The sequence below is a fragment of the Neomonachus schauinslandi genome, chromosome 7 (assembly GCF_002201575.2).
Source record: "Neomonachus schauinslandi chromosome 7, ASM220157v2, whole genome shotgun sequence".
Taxonomy (NCBI): Eukaryota; Metazoa; Chordata; class Mammalia; order Carnivora; family Phocidae; genus Neomonachus; species Neomonachus schauinslandi.
The window spans coordinates 122,069,048-122,089,733 of record NC_058409.1 but is presented as its reverse complement, the minus strand read 5'-3'; the positions used below and the strand labels follow the sequence as shown (position 1 = coordinate 122,089,733).

Below are 20,686 nucleotides of genomic sequence, written 5' to 3'. Positions count from 1 at the left end.
GTACACATGTATGCGCATAGATATTTTTTTAATCATGTCAGACAGGTAATGTGCCGAGGTTGTAACAAGGTTTGAGGGAGGCACATGTCACATAACAGTGTGAACACTCTACCGTCATGCTCATGAACTAAAAAGGATCTATAAATATATTTTTTATTTAATCCTGTGGGTATGCTAAAGGGAAGGATGAATGTTGGAAAGTTTTATACACATATACACAAAGTTTTATATAAATAAGGCCATCTCCTATATGCTAGACAGATTTAAATTTTTTTGTTTTCTGTATCCTACCTCCCTCCATCCTTATTCTTCTTCATCTCAGGATGAACAACCTGGAGTATCCTTACATACTATATCCCTGCTTCTGTAATTGCGCACACACACCCATATATAACCGGTTGACTTTTTAAAATCAAGTTATGTTATATACATATCCTATTAATACATACATATATATGTATACATTATCCATCTTATGGATGTCCTGTGATTTATTTAACCATTTCCCATTTTGGCAGGTTTTTACATTGTTTCCTATTGATAGACACTACAAACAGTTCCTTAATAAACATTGCTATTCATATACCTTTAAATAGTGGTGCTTTTTTTTCTTTGGGATAGATCCTAAGGAATGGGCTTGTTAGATTAAGGGAATGTTCTTTTGGTTTTGGTTTTGGGTTTTGGTATTTTTAATAGATTTTTCCAAATTGCTGGTGGACATGTTTTATAGCCTCTTTGGAAACCAGTATAGGACAGTCTATGTCATTTTTATATTCTTTGCCAGTCAGGTGTAAAGGAATAGTTCATTGTTGCTTCATTTTCCCTTCCCTGATATCCAAGAAGGTTGAGCATCTTTTTTATGATATTAACCAGTTGTACTTAATTCTCTGTGATTTGACTATTTATATCATTTGACCATTTTAAAACCTTTGAATTGTGGAGCTTTTCTTTCCTATTTTGAAAACTCTTTACTCTTAAGTTTTTTAGATATTGAAGCATCTTATGTTATAGTCATTTCAGGTATTTTTCTTAGTATTATATTCTTCTGCTCTTTTCCTTCACGATTTCTGTCTTTCTTTAAATTTTTCTTCTCGATTTTAAGTTATTTCTTGTACTTGACTTTCTAGGCCAGAAATGTTAAGGGTAGTTTCAAAGTAAAATTTTAGCTATGATTCTCAGATGAATTTATCTTAACAAAAACTCTTCATCCCTAGACCACTTTACTCATCCATCTATTGTTTAAAGGAAGTGGGAGTGGGAGAGGGCAGGAAATGACAGGATTTCTGTGTTAGAGTATTCATCTTATGTTTTTATTTAATCCTGTGGGTATACTGAAAAGATGGATGAATGTAAGGTGGGAATATTTTTATTTAGTGAGAGGTAATAAGCTCAAAGAGTCCAAAATGAGTGTCAGTAACCTGTTGCTAAGACTAAAGAGTAATAACTTGACTAGATAAAAAATGTTGAATGCCTTTCTTCACAAAAATAACTTGTAACTTTGGTTGCCTTAGGACAAGGGAACTGGGTGACTGGAGGATAGTGGGTGGAAAGAAACTTTTTTTTTTTGTGAAAGAGACTTTATTATTCTTTACTAACCTTTTGGGTTTTGTTTTGTTTTTTTTAATGTTCCACCTGTTTTTTTTAAACTGCTTTTTAATCAATGTTCTAACCTTTTTTAAAATTAGAAATTTAATATTTCAGATCTTAAAGAAGTCTTATACTTAGTTCTGGGATTCTGTATTTTCATCTATCAGAAAAAGCATTAACACAAGCCTTTTCAACCTCAGCAGAATTGACATTTAGGGCCAGATTATTCTTTGTTGTCAAGAACTATTCTGAGCATTGTAGGATTCTTGACAGTATTCCTGGCCTCTATCCACTGGATACCAGTAGTACCCCCCCTCCAAGTCCTCTAATGTGACAACCAAAAATTTCTCCAGATATTGCCAAATATCCTGTGGGTACAAACTCACCCCCCAATTGAGAACTACTAGGTTAACGTACACCAGTTTGAAAAATACTAATCTTAAAAACAGTATCAATCTTAGTAAAATGCTCAGTTAATATTTAAACACCTTTGTTCAGAATTGGCCTGTGTTACATTTTAGGGGAAAAAAAGAATAACTGTAGTTTTGTGATTAAGTGACCCAAAGGTTACATGGTAAGTTAGCAGAGCTAGAATCCAGGTTCCTGACACTGTCTGATGTACTTCCTTCCATACCTTAAAAAAACTCTTTTCTAATAGTCTTTTTTTTTTAACTGAAACTTTACATATGTAATACCTCAGCCCCCAAATACATAAAGGTATATATGTTTCTTGTTAGATTTTGATATTCATAAAGCACTGATTTTATCATTGTAGACACAAAATGATTTCATGGTTATCTGCAATGTTGCAAAAATCCTAGAGCTGGTTGTACCACTGATGGAGCATCCAAGTGAAACTTTCCTTGCCACTATTGAAGAAGATCTAATGAAGCTTATCATCAAGTATGGCATGACTGTAAGCATTCATTTTACCATCTCGCATCGATTAGTATAAAATGCTAACTAAATCATATGTTTTTACCTTTGTCTTTAACTTTTGTCTAAACTGTAACATTTTCTGTATCTTTTAGGTAGTGCAACATTGTGTGAGCTGTCTTGGGGCAGTTGTAAATAAAGTGACACAAAATTTTAAATTTGTGTGGGCCTGTTTCAATAGATACTATGGTAAGTTCAATGCCTGGGCTTTAAAATTGTCCTTCTACATCCTGTAGTATATATAGCTCCTTTTTAATAAAAAACACATCTGGGCACCTGGGTGGCTCAGTCATTAAGCATCTGCCTTTGGTTCAAGTCATGATCCCAGGGTCCTGGAATCAAGTCCCGCATCGGGCTCTCTGCTCGGCGGGAAGCCTGCTTCTCCCTCTCCCACTCCCCCTGCTTGTGTTCCCTCTCTCATTATGTCTCTCTCTATCAAATAAATAAATAAAATCTTTAAAAGAAAAAGAAAAACACATCTGATAAAGACAGTATCGAGGGAATTTTAAAAGGTGTGATTGTCCTCTGGTCCATTCTCAGAAGCAGTATTTTCTAGTATCTTTTGTATTTCCTTAAGAATTCAATGTAATTCCTTCAGAAATTTACCTCATATTAAATGTTGGTAAGTTTTTTGCCCACTATGTAAAATAAAATTTAAATATCTTTTTTTTTTTCTATTAATTCTTTTAGGCTATAAGGCATGCCCTCATAATTCTAGATTTGTGTGATACTTAGAACCATTAGTAAAACTTAATTATAACAACTTAGGAGTAATTATTTAAAGATAATAATTCAAGGATAAAAGGTTTCTTGTAAATAAATGTTACTTATCTTAATAGGTGCCATTTCAAAATTAAAAAGTCAGCACCAGGAAGACCCAAATAACACCTCACTTCTAACAAACAAACCAGCACTTCTCAGATCCCTTTTCACTGTTGGAGCACTGTGTCGGCATTTTGATTTTGATCTAGAGGATTTTAAAGGCAACAGTAAGGTAAAGATTCTAATATTAATTACTTAGTATGCTATAAAAAATAGGACTGTGTGACCCTGTGAACTGAAAATTACTAATGACCCAGGATGAAAGCAGCATTAGAGTAGTCTGGTTTAATGAGAATTCTGAAGCAGTGCAACCCAAAACATGGTCCTCAGATTAGCCTCTGATCTACGAACTGTTTGTTACTGGTTTATAACAAGAAGCTTATACAAGTTCTATCAGCTCTGTAACTGTAGGCACACTGGGTAAGCAGCTGACTTTTTTTTTTTTTTTTTAATTTTCTCAATGAAGGAACAGGATGTTAATTTGTATTCTTACACAAACTTCTTTGTCACAGACTTTTATTTTGAATGTCACTGTTCTAAAATCTATGGATTTATAAATTGATTGGTGATTTATTCTTTAGTAAAGTTCACGTGTGGAAGTTCTCACTGTTTGCTTTTAGGTTTTTTTCCTTTATAGTTGAAAACTGATCGAAGTTACTCTTCTTCATACACTTGAATGTGGTTTTTTCCCCTTAGGTTAATATAAAGGATAAAGTACTTGAACTATTGATGTATTTTACAAAACATTCAGATGAAGAAGTACAAACAAAAGCCATCATTGGTCTAGGTAAGTTAAGTCTAAATTTCTTTATAGTTTTGGTTGTTTGAGAGGTTGAACAAATTTTGCAATAATGTGAGTCTAAACTATTGTTTTATTTAAATATGTTTCTATTCACAGTAGGATTTGGTATATAGAATATAGGACTGGGGGTTAAGACACCTGGGTTCCATTCTTGGCTCAGCCATTGATTTTCTGGGTGACCTTGTGCAAGTCATTTAACTTCTCTGTTCATCAGAGAAACTTTATTTTGGTAGCATTAACAAGTTTTACAATTTAATATGCATGAGCAATTGTTTATATTAGTCTTTTGAATAAAAGTGAGTAATAAATTTTTAGTTACCCAAACCTCACTAAATATTTCCTGATTTCTTTAAATAAATTTAAATCTTAGTATCTTACTCCTTCATCCCTTTCAGAAAATTACATATAGCAAATCTACTAAAAATTCAGATATCACTTACTTTAGGGAGTTATAGTGTTACCTTCAAGCCAAAGGTGTACCTTTTAATATTCAGTCTGGACATAAGTTATGTGAAGTGGCAAAACTTACAGTGTTAATTCAGAGAACAAATAGTGCAAATTTTAACTTGAAAAATTAGCACTATGTAGAAAATAGTGCCTCTAGACCAGTTAATAAATGACATCTTGTTTGGGCCATAGCTCTATTATACTGTGTGACCTTGGATTAGTTACCTGATCACTCTATGCTTTGAGTTTAGTTTGTTATTTGGCATCAGTAATACTTGATATCATTAAAGATCTTCATCTTACATAAATAAGCATTTTGTATAAATAAACATGAATAGTATTATTTTGCTACTTATTAACTTATGGTTATAAGATTCAGCATTGTGGCTTTATTATAATGCCATAAAAAATAAATGGAAGATATTGTTAGTCAAGTTTATTCTACAATTATTCTGTTTCATCAACTGGATAAATATATATTATTTTTTAATAATGCCAATGTAGTACCTTCTGCTAGGGATCTAAAAAATGTTTGCAGACTTTACCTCTTAAATCCTGAAAACATCCCTTTGAGGTAGGTGGGTGGTAAATATTATTGTCCCCATTTTACAGATGGAGAATTGAGGCACAGAGAGATTATGTGACTCACCCAAGGTCACACTACAAGTCAGTGGTGGACCAGGAATAGAACCCAAGACACCTGACTCCTAATCCACTCCCCTAGCCACTAGGCCCTGCTCCCTCCTCAAGGTTTCCTCTTGTGTGAAATTCTCCTTTGAAATGCAATTTCTTGTTTTTAATTCATGGGGAAAGAAGTACCTGCTCTTATACTTCTCTGGGTAAGGCCACTAGCATATATATTCTTCCAGTCATTTTAAGTTTTAATTTTTGAAATAAGGAGCTCTTTACATAATTTATCAACATTTTCATTAAGTATTATATATAATTTTAATATGAATATGTCATATTTTTTTCTCTCTTTAGGATTTGCCTTTATTCAGCATCCAAGTCTAATGTTTGAGCAAGAGGTAAAAAATCTATATAATAACATTTTATCTGATAAGAACTCTTCAGTCAATTTAAAAATACAAGTGTTAAAAAACCTCCAGACCTACCTACAAGAAGAGGATACAAGGATGCAACAAGCAGATAGAGACTGTAAGTAAAAATTTATTTTTAAATTTCACAGTGTGGCTACAGTTAGGATACTCTCTGTTTTTTAATTCAGACACCTGAATTTCTTTATCTATTATATGAAGAAATTCTGTTAAAGAAGAGTCCTTAAGTCCATAGCTAGGCTTTAGGGTATTTATAAACTCCCTAAAATAGTTTTTAAAATTTAATGTATGTGCAGACATTAACATTTTGCAGGAGGATAGAAATTATAGTTCTCCTCAGGTTCTCAAAGGTGCCTCTGACAGAGACATACACACAAGAAAGATGAAGAGCCATTGAGCCAAAGCACTAGCTACAGTTTTTGTGCTTTTGGCTGTGGCCTAATTTGGTGTATTTCATAAAGTTAATATACACATTCTTAATATGTTTACTTCCTTTTATAGGGAAGAAAGTTGCAAAACAGGAAGATCTAAAAGAAATGGGTGATGTATCCTCAGGGATGAGTAGTTCCATCATGCAGCTTTACCTCAAACAGGTGCTCGAAGCATTTTTTCACACCCAATCAAGTGTACGCCACTTTGCCCTGAATGTCATTGCATTGACCCTCAACCAAGGTCTCATTCATCCAGTTCAGGTAAGTATGTTTAACTAAAAGAGCCAAATTTGTTATCATTTGATGACATTGTGATTAGAGAATAGTAGTTCTTTATTCAACTTGTTAAGTTTTTTGTCCTAAACGCTTAAGAATCCCTCTCCTAGGTTGTCATTACTGTAAAATACCCATCTACTCAAAATTTTGTCTCTTGAATAAATTTCCAGTTAATATTGGTAGAATATGAACTTATAATCAATTCTCTAAGTAGGGATGATTTGTTTTAATCCATATTGACTCTTCTCCCCTAAGAACCAATAGCCTGTAATGTCAAGAGAGTTAACTGGGGTTAAGAGTATTGTGTAACTGTTAAGCAGGGTGGGTTTTAGTCCATAGAAAAGTAAATTATATTATCTAAGTTCGGTTCCTTCATCTGTAAATTGGAGGTAACATCAACTACCTAATACCTCAAAACATTGGTATGAGGACTAACTGACATAATAAAGACATATCAGTGTTACTAAGGATTGGCAACTAATGCTGATGTAGTAGTGTATACACCACCCATCTGACATGTTCAGGAGAGTACCATAGGCTACGGAAGGGAATTTATTAAATAACCAAAAGCCTATATCCTTTAAAAAAATTTTTTGGCTATTTGTTATAGCACTTTTCCTAAAATATGCTATAAGTGAATATGCTATGTTCTTCCCTATGTCCTGAAATAAAACATACTAATGAATATTTAGCTGGTTCATGACTCAGGGTCATCATCATCAAGATCACATAATAAAATGTACAATAGTATGTTGAGACTCTTGAATTTTTGAGATACTTAGGACTCTTTGCTGGTATTCTGAATGGCCTTAGTTGGTTATGCTTTTTATTATTATACGTGCTTTTTTAAACTTTTGTTTTAAATTTCACACTTACGAAAATATTGCAAGAGTGTACAGCAAACTCCCCTATATTCTCTGCACCTGTATTCATTCGGTATTTGCTAACATTTTGCTACATTTACTTTATCTCTCTCGCCATACACACACTTCTTTCTGAATCATTTGATAGTAATTTTGAGATATCACAATAATTCTTTACCTCTGAACACTTCAGCATATATATATTTTCTAAGAACAAGGACAGTCTCTTACAAAACCATAATGCAGTGATCAGATTCAGGAGATATAACATGGATGCAATCTTACCTAATATACAGTCCATTTTCAGATTTTGCCAGTTGAGCCAGTAATATTCTTTTATTTTTTAAAGGTTTTATTTTGGGCGCCTGGGTGGCTCAGTTGGTTGAGCGACTGCCTTTGGCTCAGGTCATGATCCTGGAGTCCCGGGATCGAGTCCCGTACTGGGCTCCCTGCGCAGCGGGGAGTCTGCATCTCCCTCTCCCGCTCCCCCCTCTTGTGCTCTCTCTCTCTCTCACTCTCTCTCTCAAATAAATAAATGAAATCTTAAAAAAAAATAAAATAAAAGTTTTATTTTATTTTTTATGTATTTGAGAGAGAGAATGGAAATCAGGGCAGGAGCAGAGGGGAAGGGAGAAGGAGAGGGAAAGAATCTTAAGCAGACTCATCACTGAGCATGGACCTCATGCAGGGCTCGATCTCATGACCCTAAGATCATGACCTGAGCTGAAACCAAAAGTCGGATGCCTAACCGACTGAGCCACCCAGGTGCTCCAAGCCAGTAATATTCTTTATGGACTTTCTCCCCCGATTCAGGATTTAATCCATGATCATCCTTTTCAGAAAAGTTAGTGCTGTGCTTTTATTTATTCATTTTTTTTTTTTAAAGATTTTATTTATTTATTTGAGAGAAAGAGAATGAGAGACAGAGAGCACGAGAGGGAAGAGGGTCAGAGGGAGAAGCAGACCCCCCGATGAGCAGGGAGCCCGATGTGGGACTCGATCCAGGGACTCCAGGATCATGACCTGAGCCGAAGGCAGTTGCTTAACCAACTGAGCCACCCAGGCGCCCTATTTATTCATTTTTAAGCTGTTTTTTGTTTGTTCTTTTCAGGTCTCACCACTCGTTCAGATTCTTTTAACATAGTATTGGTGTTTCTTGACTTCAGAAATCCAGTGGATATTGCTATTAACAAAATACTAGCTGTCAGACTGTCTGATCATTAAAGCCCTATATAAAATTAGTATTGTGGAAGAATTTATATTTTCCTAGTTTTGAATATGGAAGACAAATTACTTTGTGTTCTGTGTTATCTTTACATAGCAAATTCAGTCAAGCTTGAAAAATTACTGGATTATATATTTGTATTATATGTCATAATCTTAAATGGATAATCTTAGTGTAGGAGCTCTTTATGTTTAAAGAACCTTTACTTCACACTGAAATTGTTTCAGTTTCACCACATCAGTATTTTTGCTGATGCTTCATTGCTTTTTTTTTTTTGCTTTAAGATAATTTAATCTAAGGGAAGATCAGTCATTTTTAAAAGAACACTAAGACATGACATTTATAGGAAGGCCTATAAAGCTAAATATATATATCCCAGGTATACAGTGAGTTTTAACATATGTCATGATCATATAGAGCTTTTACTGCTGTGATGTCTTATAAATCTTTTATTTATTTATACTAAAAGAATACCTTTATTTTTATTTTAGTGTGTACCGTATTTAATTGCCATGGGAACAGACCCGGAACCAGCTATGAGGAACAAGGCTGATCAACAACTTGTGGAAATAGACAAAAAATATGCTGGATTCATTCATGTATGTGTTTTTAAATTGTATAATCTAAATTTAAACGTCTTTCTTTGGTATACCATTTCCTTGATAAATGTCCCGCCCATATTCATATTAGAATAAAATATTTTGCTTAGTATTTACTTCTAAACATGCAACTAAGTTTGTCACCCAAGGTGTTTGTTTAAGATTAACTCTTAAGATTGAGCTAGAGGTGACAGTCCAGCAAGCATGCTGGACTAAAAATAAGGATGCATGGGTTCTAGTCCCTACTGTGTGAGCTTGGCAGTAATGGCTCTTTTGGTTCTTGATATTTTCTTACACAAAACGAGGGGGTTGCAATAGATGATCTCTGATACTCCTTCCAGCATTTGTGTTCTGTGATTTTATTATTTTAAATAAGAAAACCAAACAGAAAACCAAACAGTGGAGTTAGCTTCTGACTGTAATGCTCAAAGTGTATTTTTAATTTGACTCTTAACTAATTTCCATGTCAAAAATGAGGCTTTTATTGATTTCAGATGAAAGCAGTGGCTGGTATGAAGATGTCTTACCAGGTACAACAGGCAATCAACACATGCCTAAAAGATCCTGTAAGGGGTTTCAGACAAGATGAGTCCTCTAGTGCTTTGTGTTCACACCTTTACTCCATGATCCGTGGAAACCGCCAACACAGACGGGCCTTTCTGATTTCTTTACTCAACCTCTTTGATGACACAGCTGTAAGTATTAAAAAAATTATTATTTTAAGAAAATAAATGTTCTATCAGTTTTATGCCTAAAGTAGTCATCATTTTGAAAATATTACCATTTTAGTAAATAATAATGACTATATTAAATACGTGTTTCTTTACATCTTCTATAGTAATTATAAGGTATATAGTCAAATTTGGAGGGGAAATTTTGCATGAGTGTAAATACAGTGAGGGATAAAATGTAATTGTGTCTCCATACTGAGTGTCTTATAAACTTTGATAACAGTTCTTTTAAGCATAATTTTAAATGCTCTATCACTAAACTCTCACTTTGGGGAGGATAGATTACTTCAATAAATAAGGTGAAATTTCACTTATTTCTGTCACACTCAAATATTGTTAGAATAACTGTTGCAGGTTTTTGGCTGCTGAGATCCTTATTTGTTCAGCTTGACTTCCTTAATGAAGAGCCCACTTTTGTGTAATTACAATTTTGATCCTTTGGGTTATTGCACAAGTTGCATTGGCCAGGTCCATAAGCCAAGAAAATAGAAAGTCCTGTTCTTTAAGCTTACCTCTTAGTGTATTCATTCATTTTACATAAATATTTATTCAGCACCTGCCATGTGCGGTAATCATTGTGCTAAGAGATGAAGATAAAATAGTAGGTAGGACGGATGTAGTATCTGCCCATATAGAGCTTACCAGTGTGTACAGTGTGTGTGTAAAGTTGTGAAAAGAACAAAAGGGTTTTTTTTATTTTAATCACCTAAAAGTTGACTTTGTTATTACCCCAAAACTAGAATTTTTTTCAATAAAACAAAATTTAAATTGCCAGAATGTAGATACTTTACTAGACCTCTTTTTAAGTGCTACATGAAATTCTTTGATATGTGATCTAGCAAATAAATATTACAAGCATATATTTCAGAAATACTTGGAATATAATTTAATCATCATCATCACCACCACCATCATCATATCATCATCAGTATTAAGTTTTCATTGTGTCTAGGGCATCATGCTAGGAGTAGAAATGGTATGATATAGTAGTCTTGCCCTCACTGATCTTACCTCCGTCCAATTGTGGTGACAGGACACAATATAAAGGAAGTAAAATATAGTTAAGGTTAGCATATTCTGCGAGCCAGGTGGTTTGTACTGTAGATACTGCTCTAGTCCTTACCTCGTCTCCTGAGCTTCATTCCTGTGTGGTTTCATTGCCCTTCTGTCTGTCCTTAGCTCAGTGTTCTGTCACCCCAGCATGCACAATGCTAAGCTGGTAATTCAGCTGTCATAATGGAATGCTGTCTCCTGGCTATTTCCAACAAAGGATGTCAGAGGAGGAACGAATCACTGAAGGCCTGAGAGATTAGATAAGATTAGATGAGATAGATCTACTGCTTAAGCCAGGGGTAAAAACATAATAAAGGTACAAAGATAAGAATGTGTGGGAAATAGCGAATAGATTGTTAGACTGGAGCAGAAAGGTCATAATGAGGCATGCTTTATGGAGGATCTTGTAGACAGTGAGAAACCAAAAAAAGCATTTGAATAAAGTGATGAAGACAGGTGCCAAAGAGCATTTTAGGAACATGGATTTTTTAGCATTGTGTTCACACTGGAGGTAACAAGGTATTGATCTATTATGATGACAGTAGGAAAGGAAAGAAGTGTTGTAAAGAAGTAATAAATGAGGCTGTGTGAGAATCGTCAAAGGATAACTGGAATACTTTTGTCCTGAGCACCTGAGAAAATAATAGGATTGTTGAAAAGGAGTTGAGAAGGACATAGAAAGAGGAATAGTCAAAGAGGTAGGAAGAGAAAACTAAGGAAGAAGAAAATTTCAAGAAGGAAAGGGTGGAGAATAAGATATTTAAAAAAAAAAGAAATGGGGCGAGATTAGATGGCAGCCCTCAAGCAGTGAGGGACACAAGCTTGATTGTGATTGAAGAGTGGTGAGGAAGACATGGGAGGAGCAGCTCTAGAGTATTCTTTTAAGAAATTTGATTTTTGAAAGGAAAGAGCAATATAGGACTTTTTTATGACCAAAGTTGAAGAATTTCAGAGTTATAAAAAGGTTTATTCAGAGTAGTCCTGAACGTTTTCAGTTTTAGGAGAAAAAATATATATATATACAAATTAGTGTTAAAACTAATAGACAAGGTGGAGTTCTGTGTCTGCATTTCCCCAACTTTAACACGTAAGTGTTGATACATATTTAAAAATAAAAAATAGAGTGGTAGCAAGTTTATTGCATCTGTCCTATGGGATTTTGTTGTTGCTGATGCCGCTGTTGGGTTTTGCATTGTTTGCATGGCAGGATAGGGGTAAGTGAGATGGCAGGAGGGGGAGTGTGTTTGATTGCTATATTTTCTCTTTCCTTTTTTTTTTCCCCTAAGCTGTGTTTTAAAGGAATTTAAATATTAATGTGCCTTTATGTTTATGTTCATTCTGTATGATCATGAAATACTGAAAGCCTCTGCTACTTCTTTTTATAGCAACTAGTAGTAACCATAACTTTTGCCTTAAATTTTGCCTTTGTGAGACTATGGCCCTATCAGAATGACTGATACTCTGAGTTATGAATATGTAGGAAACGGACAAATGTTTTTTGAATACATGAACTTTGATTTTTTTTAACCCACATGTTAGTACTATGATTACCGCTTATTTTTGAGGGCAGAATAGTAACTGTGTGTAACTGATCTCCATATGGGTTAAACTCTTAGAAGCACAATGACAAATCATTATGAATTCATATGTATACTTTCTGATGTGGTATGGATTTATCATAAAGATTCCATATACTCTATAAGAAAACTTCAGGGAATCCCACTTGGGTGCACTGAAAAATTTCACCTCTTCCCTTCCTGAGGTCCATGGTATAAGTCATTATGAAATCTCTTAAAATGGGTATAAGATTATTTTATAAAATCCATTTCTGTTCCCCCTCATCCCTTTTTCTTACCTCCCTCCCCTGCTCTCTCCCTCCCTCCTCTACCCTTCTCTTTCTGAAACATTAACTGAGGTGAAAGTGCCCTCTAATATTTTTTCTAAAAAGGCTTTTTGGATGGATTTCTAGATTATCCACTAAACATATGTACCTTTTTTTAAAATTTACAGAAAACAGAAGTGAATATGCTCTTGTATATAGCAGACAATCTAGCCTGTTTTCCATACCAGACACAGGAAGAGCCGTTGTTTATAATGCATCATATAGACATTACACTCTCAGTTTCTGGTAGTAACCTACTGCAGTCATTCAAGGAGGTAAGTTACACACATTACTATTCTTAATGCATCTGTCAGAGTGCAGGCATGCTCTTCTCACTGTTTTGTTTCCATTGTTCTTTTTTTTTTTCTTTTCACAGGTAAAGTCTTTCTAAATGAATTTGTTAAAATCTGGGCAGTGTTTGAATTGGGGAGAAGTGGGTTGCCATTTCATTTCTATTAAGAAAGACCTAAAACCATTCCATTCCAGATCATTTAAGTGGAAATATATACACACATATATATATTTATATATGGATTGTTCTTTTGATAAGCCATCCCACTTCTTTTTTTCTCTTACTTTAAGCACTGATCTTAAGTGTTTGGTGTCCATTCATATATTCATTTAAACCCCATTTTAAAGCATCTTGCTATTCTATAAATCTGGTAATACTGTAGATCACAATAGTATACTTGAAGAGATATAAATAGCTTACTTATAAGGAAAAACAAAATGTATAATACTATTGATTTCCTTATCCCTGAGCACCAGCATCATAATGGAACTGGCATATTGTGTGCCCAAAATCTTTACCAAGTTTATTATAAACCTTATGTCTTTTCTCTTAACGGTTTTTAGGAGGAAGTGTAATTGGTTTCATTTGTAATAGCACCTGGTATAGCACTTGAACACCTAGTAGGCACTCAGTAAATTATTTAAAAATTAATTGGAATATTTTTATGTGCCTGATGATACAGGTAGATCTCATTTTACAAAATTGTTGTGCTCAGAACTCCCCCTGATCACACTAGTAAATCAGGGAGATTATTATAACACCCAAGGGTTGGAATTATAGAGGCAACTAAACCCTTGTTGCTTGAAATGTGCACCACGACCCAGCAGCACTGGCCTCACTTGAGATCTTGTTAGAACTACAGAACCCCGGGCGCCTGGGTGGCTCAGTTGGTTAAGCGACTGCCTTCGGCTCAGGTCATGATCCTGGAGTCCCGGGATCGAGTCCCGCATCGGGCTCCCTGCTCAGCAGGGAGTCTGCTTCTCCCTCTGACCCTCCTCCCTCTCATGCTCTCTCTATCTCATTCTCTCTCTCAAATAAATAAATAAAATCTTTAAAAAAAAAAAAAAAGAACTACAGAACCCTAGGTCCCACCCTAGACCTGCTGAAACAGTCTCTATTTTTTTAACAGGATCCCTAGGTGCCCCTTAAAGTTTGAGAAGTTAAAAAAAAAAAAAAAAAAAAAAAAAAAAGTTTGAGAAGTTAATAATTTCCCAGAAACTTGATTCATCATGTTATCTTATTTTACTTCACTTACTGTTGTGGATATATTTGTAAATGTTTCTCCAGTTTTATTTCTTCTTTAACAGTAATAATTGCTTTGTAATCTGGTCTTTTCCCTCTTTTAAATCCAGCTGACTTCCTTTTTAAGAGCTAACAGTTTCATAAAGTACCAAGAAAAAAAAAAACCCACAGAATTTAACTAATTCAAGAAAAGTTGCATATTCTCTTGTTGAAAAGTTCTTAAAAGGGAGAGTTTGATAGAAGTTGCTGTGTTCAAGCCTATTCTCTTCAGTTAAATTATATTTAGCACTGGTTTTTTTTTTTTTTTAAATAATCTCTGTGCCCAGTGTGGGACTCAAACTCATGACCCTGAGATCAAGAGTCACATGCTCTACTGACTGAGCCATCCAGGTGCTTAAATTAAGCGCCCTTACTTAAATTATAATTACTGTCTTTTCTCTGTAGTGATTTACCTAGGTACCAAATTGATACTTTTATAACTAATTTATCTTTCATTTCTATCCGATAACAAAACTGTTTCCTTTTGATATTTGAGAAGGGCCTTTGGGGAGGGGGCATCAGAGCAATGGATTACATATGATTTTGTTTAGTCTTGGAACCTAATTGTTTATGGAAAGTCAGAAGGTTTCAATATATAAAATATTAATTTAGAGATGCTTTTTGAAGCTTGTAAATAGAGCATAATTATTTATTAGTGGTATTTTGTTACTATTTTTCCTTTTTTCCCCCCCCCAGTCAATGGTAAAAGACAAAAGGAAAGAGAGAAAATCATCACCTAGTAAGGAAAATGAGTCAAGTGAGAGTGAAGAAGAAGTTTCCAGGCCTCGGAAGTCACGAAAACGTGTAGATTCAGATTCAGATTCAGATTCAGAAGATGATATAAATTCAGTGATGAAATGTTTGCCAGAGAATTCAGCTCCTTTAATTGAATTTGCAAATGTCTCCCAGGGTATTTTATTGCTTCTGATGTTAAAACAGCATTTGAAGAATCTCTGTGGATTTTCTGATAGGTAAGGTTACATAAGCAGTGAGAGAAAAAACTTTACCCTGTTCAAATTATAAAGAAATATGAAACCCAGTTTTGATTGCATGTTTACTTTCATATTAAAAATGTCCCTTTTAAAGAAGGAGTTTGTTCCTTTTTGCTGCTATATAGTATTTTGTTGTGTAACATACCACAGTTTGTTTGCTGTTTTTTATTTGAGAGGAAAAATATTCCCTAGTTGCCTTATAAGTGAAAGGACTTAACTTTGTTGATTTCCTTAAATAGATCTTATTAGAGAATTAGGCTAATCTTAAAATAGATTGCAAATTTAAGTTTTTAAAGAGCTGTGAATAAAGAATAGATTCAGACCAACTAGGCTGAGCTCCAATAAAACCCAAATGGTCTTTAATGTGCTCTATAAAATAGGAAAGTGCTGATTGTTATGAATACCCTATAATTTTACCCATGACTGGTCACTATAGGTATCTTTTTTCTGCCTGTACCCGTGAAACTTTGGTCATTTTTCATATTCATGAAAACCTTACAGTAGGAATCACAAAGTCAAATGTTCTTGGGGGACAGATCATGAAACAGAGTAAAGTAGATTTGGTAGAAATTCACTGGCAAACTGGAAAGAGAATGTTTTATTTAAAGGTCTCAAGTATTACTCAGACGTTCATCAGTTTGTCACCATGGAAGAGGGTGAGCATGATGTGGCCAGGAGCTTCCACTTTTTCAAGAGAAGCTAGATAATCCAGGTTTTTATGAGAAATATCTTGATGTTAAATGTTGGCAACTAGTTCAAAACAATGTAAAACCCTGTAAAGGTCTTGGAGTGGTGCTAGGGAGTTGAGAAGATTTTAAAGCCAGAGTTGTTAATAATATGAAACAGGTTTGTAAACATTCTGGCTGCTGTGTAGACAATGAACAGTTGGAGGGCAGTAAAGTGGAGGTAAAGCAGTATTTATTTTGAAACTGTTCTGCAGTCATAAACATGGTATTCAAAAAAGACATGAGAAATTACTTGCATTTAAATAATGCCTCTATTCAAGACAAATACTGATGGAAACAAGAGGATATTCTTTTTAATCTTTTCCTTTATGTCTTTACTTCCCTTTTTAATTATTTTTGTGTAGAAGTTCACTGGTTGAAATCTGTGTGACAAAAATTTTAATTATTAGTAAATGACGTTAACTACAATCACTTAAATATAAAGGCCTGAAAAAATTTTAAAGTTCATGACTTTGTTTTCCCAAAACAGTAAAATTCAGAAATACTCTCCATCTGAATCTGCGAAAGTATATGATAAAGCGATAAACCGAAAAACAGGAGTTCATTTTCATCCCAAACAAACACTGGACTTCCTGCGGAGTGATATGGCTAATTCCAAAATCACTGAAGATGTGAAGAGGAGTATAGTAAAACAGTATCTAGATGTGAGTAGTAAAACCAAAATACATTTCCTTCTAATAATACTTTTTTGAAAATAAATTCTTTGGGGGGAGATGGCTCTCTCCCTTACATGGAAGCTTCATGAACTATCAGGATTATTTTTCTCTGTGTGGTTTTAATGAGTTACTTGAAGCTTGCCTTTCCCATTTCACCCCCTTGCATCATATTTTGTCTTAGAAAATGCCAGCCCACCACTCATGTTATTTTAGTGAGAATGAGCGTTTGTAGGCAAGTTTCAGGGAAAAGCCATGCCCACATATGTATTTCTTTTTTAATTCAGTAGATTACACGGTTTATAGTTCATAAAAGCAAAAATCAGGAAAAGTCATCCTCCTGCCCTCCTCAGCCATTCTGTTGCTCTCCTTCCTGGCAACCAGTATTACTGCTTTTTCATGGGTTCTTACAGAAGTGTATATAGGTTTATATACTTGTATATATCTTACATATATACTCAGTTAACAAGTATGTGAGAGTGTTTATGTATAAAATTAGCTTTTTAAATGTCTTTAAGAATAGGCAAATTTCATAGAGACAGAAAATGGAATAGAGGTTACCAGGAACTTTGGGGGGGGGCAGGGAAGGAATGGGGGAGCTGTTGTTTTAATAGATACAGAATGAGTTTCTGTTTGAGATGATAAAGCTTTGGAAATGATGATGATGATTACACAACACTGTGAATATACTTAATTGCAATGAATTGAACACTTTAAAATCATTAGAATGGTTAGTTTTATGTGTATTTTACCACAGGAAAGTTTTATGTTTGAAAACATGGAGGGGTGGGGTTTGAGATTGTCCCTAAAAATAAAAATAATTTTTTATTTTAATCTACTTAAAGCAACTAGCTGAACATAACTAATAATATTTTTGACCAAGAATGAAACCTATACAGGGGCACCTGGGTGGCTCGGTCAGTTAAGTGTCCGACTCTCGGTTACCACTCAGGTCATGATCTCCCTATCAGGAGATAGAGCCCCACTTTGGCATTCTGCTCCCTGCTCAGCAGGGAATCTGCTTCCCCTCTTCCCTCTTTTCCCTCTCCCCCATCCCCTGCTCACGCACTGTCTTTCCCTCCTCCCTCACTCTCTCCCTTGCTCTCTAAAAATAATTTTTTTAAATAATGAAACCTACACATGTTTTTCATATTATTCATTGACTGCAAACCTTATACTCTAAAGCTGAAAATTATTTTAGTTCTCTTTTTAAATTCTTTAACATCCTTTTCTTCCTCTTGTATCTTCCTTTACCCCCTTGGCAGAGGGCAAAGGGGATAGAGAACTTGAAAGATGCCTATCAGTAATTAATTATTAATCATCTGGTTACTTGATGACTTGGACCAGGGTCAGCAAACTCCATCTTATGGGCCAAATCTGGCCCCTGCTGCCTGTTTATTTTTTATTTTTTTTTATTCTTTTCCCCACTGCCAATTTAAATAAAGTTTTATTGAAACAGCCATGCCAATTTATTTATGTATTGTCTCTAGCTGCTTTCACACTACTATGGTAGAGTTATGTAGTTATGACAGAGACCATATGGCCTGCAAAGCCAAAAATATTTACTATCTTGCTCTTTATAGAAAAGATTTGCCAGGCCCTGTCTTGGACAATAGCAAAAATCTATTTAGCTTCTAAACTAGTACCCACACGCAACTGCTGCCTAGAAGACATTTAGGAAAAAAATTAAACAGGAAACATTTAGGGATTTAACAGGCTTCTTTAAGATTATTTACTTAACTCTAAATTCATATCTAATTTTTGTAGTTCAAACTTCTCATGGAACATTTGGACCCTGATGAAGAGGAGGAAGAAGGGGAGGTGTCAGCTAGTACAAATGCTCGGAACAAAGCAATTACCTCGCTGCTTGGAGGAGGCAGCCCTAAAAATAATGCAGCAGCAGAGACAGAAGATGATGAAAGTGATGGGGAGGATAGAGGAGGAGGCACTTCAGGGGTGAGGCGGAGGAGGAGTCAACGTATTTCGCAGCGTATTACGTAAAATGATTTTTATGTGCTTATATATGTCAGTCTATTAAATGTACACCAAGTAATGTAATACTTATGAGAGAAAACATTTTGTAGATAGAGATTCTCTACTTAACCATTTATACATCCTTTTGTAGAAAGTTTAACATAAAAGACAATAAAAAAGAAAAAAAACAGAAATGAGACTTATCCAGCATAAAGGGTTATTAATTTTTCTTTGGATTGTATTAATGTGTGTTATCCTTTTTTATTGTTGCTAAGTTTTATGTAGCTTTATGGTTCATATGTATATATAATTTTATATATCAATAAGAGTAAAGACACGGGTACAAATTAAGAGTTATATGGTTTTACAAGTATATGTTAACCCCTTGGCGCTGGCGGTCACGGTGCGTCTCATTGCCGGCAATGGAAGTGTGCTGGGAAATCCCAACTCCCGGCGTCAAGGGATTAAAAGCAATAAAAACAAAAATTTCACTAAAATTCTTTTGTGTAACACTTCGTCTTTTTCCCCCCCCCCCCCCCCAATGTTTTAGTCATTGAGAAGGTCAAAACGAAATTCAGACTCTACGGAGTTGGCAGCACAGATGAATGAAAGTGTTGACGTCATGGATGTCATCGCTATTTGCTGTCCAAAGTACAAAGATCGACCACAAATTGCAAGAGTAGTACAGAAAACCAGCAATGGCTTCAGTGTTCAGTGGATGGCAGGCTCCTACAGTGGCTCCTGGACTGAGGCTAAGCGCCGTGATGGCCGCAAACTGGTGCCTTGGGTAGACACTATTAAAGAGTCAGACATTATTTACAAAAAAATTGCTCTAACGAGTGCTAATAAGCTGACTAATAAAGTTGTTCAGACTTTACGATCCCTGTATGCCGCCAAGGATGGGACTTCCAGCTAATGAATTTGTACATGCAGCCAAATTTACAGGAATTTTTTTAAAAGGCAGAAAAACTTGAAATATCAACATTCTGGCAAAAAAAACAAAAAAAAAATCAGTTTTATGAAGAGTAAGAATGGAACCTGGGATGCAGGAACGAGAGAAGGAAATGTTGGGCAAACATTTTTGTGGGAGCTCCCTTCGCTGTTGTGCAGCAGAAACAGATTCTCAGTTCATTTCTACTCCCACTGTATTATAGTTTAACAAAAATTGTTTATATCTTGGAAAAAAAACTTTCTGTTTAAAAAATAAACAAGTGAATGTTGGAAATTAGTCTGTTAATGTTCTTAATAAAGTGTTCTTGGAGTTTAACCTAGCAGCGGATGGCTTTCTTTAGCTTAGCCCAGTTTCCAGGGAAGCATTGTTTTTTCCAGGCTGTAAAATGGCAGAATCTCCTGGATATATAATTTATTCTGTTGAAAAAAAAAAAAAAAAAAAAAAAAAGAAGAATCTATAACCTATCTGCAGAAGGAGTTTTTGTAAATGTAGATTTTGATGTATTAGGTCACCCTGAAAACAATACAAGAAAAGGGATCCCCAGGCAATCTGGTGGAGCGAATACTGCAATAAATTTTTTTACTTCTCTTTGTTACTTGTCTGTTTCCATTTGAATTTCTTATTGTAAAGATCTGTTTAAATCCATTTATATTATTTTGCAGTCTTTTATGTAAAATTTATTATATCACTGGTTTTCAAAGCAAAACATAAAATATTGTTTATACAGTTTGTATAGGCTGACTTCTGAGTAATTGGTATCTATTATTTTCATTCCCATAAGAGGGTGTAAACAATTAACTCCAGGGTTTTATTGTATCCTGCAATATTTAGTATTAACTATATATGATTTAGCACTGTGCCAAACACATTTTCAAGAGTACATTTTGATATAAAAAGAAACTATAGTTTATTCCTTGTATGCTTCAATTTCTTTCTAGTGATGTTACGATGGTAATATTTATTTTTAAACCTCGGGAAAAGCTGACATTCATGCTATTTTGGGAAACTAGCATTTCTCTTAGTTAAAATTATGCCGTGTGTTATTTTAGAGATAGAGTTGAGTATGACACTTCGTAATTACATT

General features: G+C 34.7%; 1 protein-coding gene and 1 non-coding gene across 2 annotated transcripts in view; one reads left to right on the top strand and one right to left on the bottom strand.

Annotated features, from left to right (window-relative positions):
• NIPBL (NIPBL cohesin loading factor) overlaps positions 1-20,197 on the top strand; it is a 202,673-nt gene extending 182,476 nt beyond the window's left edge. The window contains exons 35-47 of the mRNA XM_021700498.2: positions 2,363-2,503; positions 2,619-2,712; positions 3,363-3,517; positions 4,042-4,132; positions 5,579-5,752; positions 6,154-6,344; positions 8,939-9,046; positions 9,541-9,741; positions 12,841-12,987; positions 14,982-15,256; positions 16,493-16,667; positions 18,444-18,632; positions 19,201-20,197. Coding sequence (XP_021556173.1) covers positions 2,363-2,503; positions 2,619-2,712; positions 3,363-3,517; positions 4,042-4,132; positions 5,579-5,752; positions 6,154-6,344; positions 8,939-9,046; positions 9,541-9,741; positions 12,841-12,987; positions 14,982-15,256; positions 16,493-16,667; positions 18,444-18,632; positions 19,201-19,566 — 2,307 coding nt within the window. The 3' untranslated portion in view covers positions 19,567-20,197. The remainder of the gene's footprint in view (positions 1-2,362; positions 2,504-2,618; positions 2,713-3,362; positions 3,518-4,041; positions 4,133-5,578; positions 5,753-6,153; positions 6,345-8,938; positions 9,047-9,540; positions 9,742-12,840; positions 12,988-14,981; positions 15,257-16,492; positions 16,668-18,443; positions 18,633-19,200) is intronic.
• Positions 36-138, bottom strand: LOC123325443. Its single transcript, XR_006540447.1, has one exon. It is a non-coding gene; the product is annotated as a small nucleolar RNA U13 (small nucleolar RNA).
• Positions 20,198-20,686: the final 489 nt, after the last annotated feature.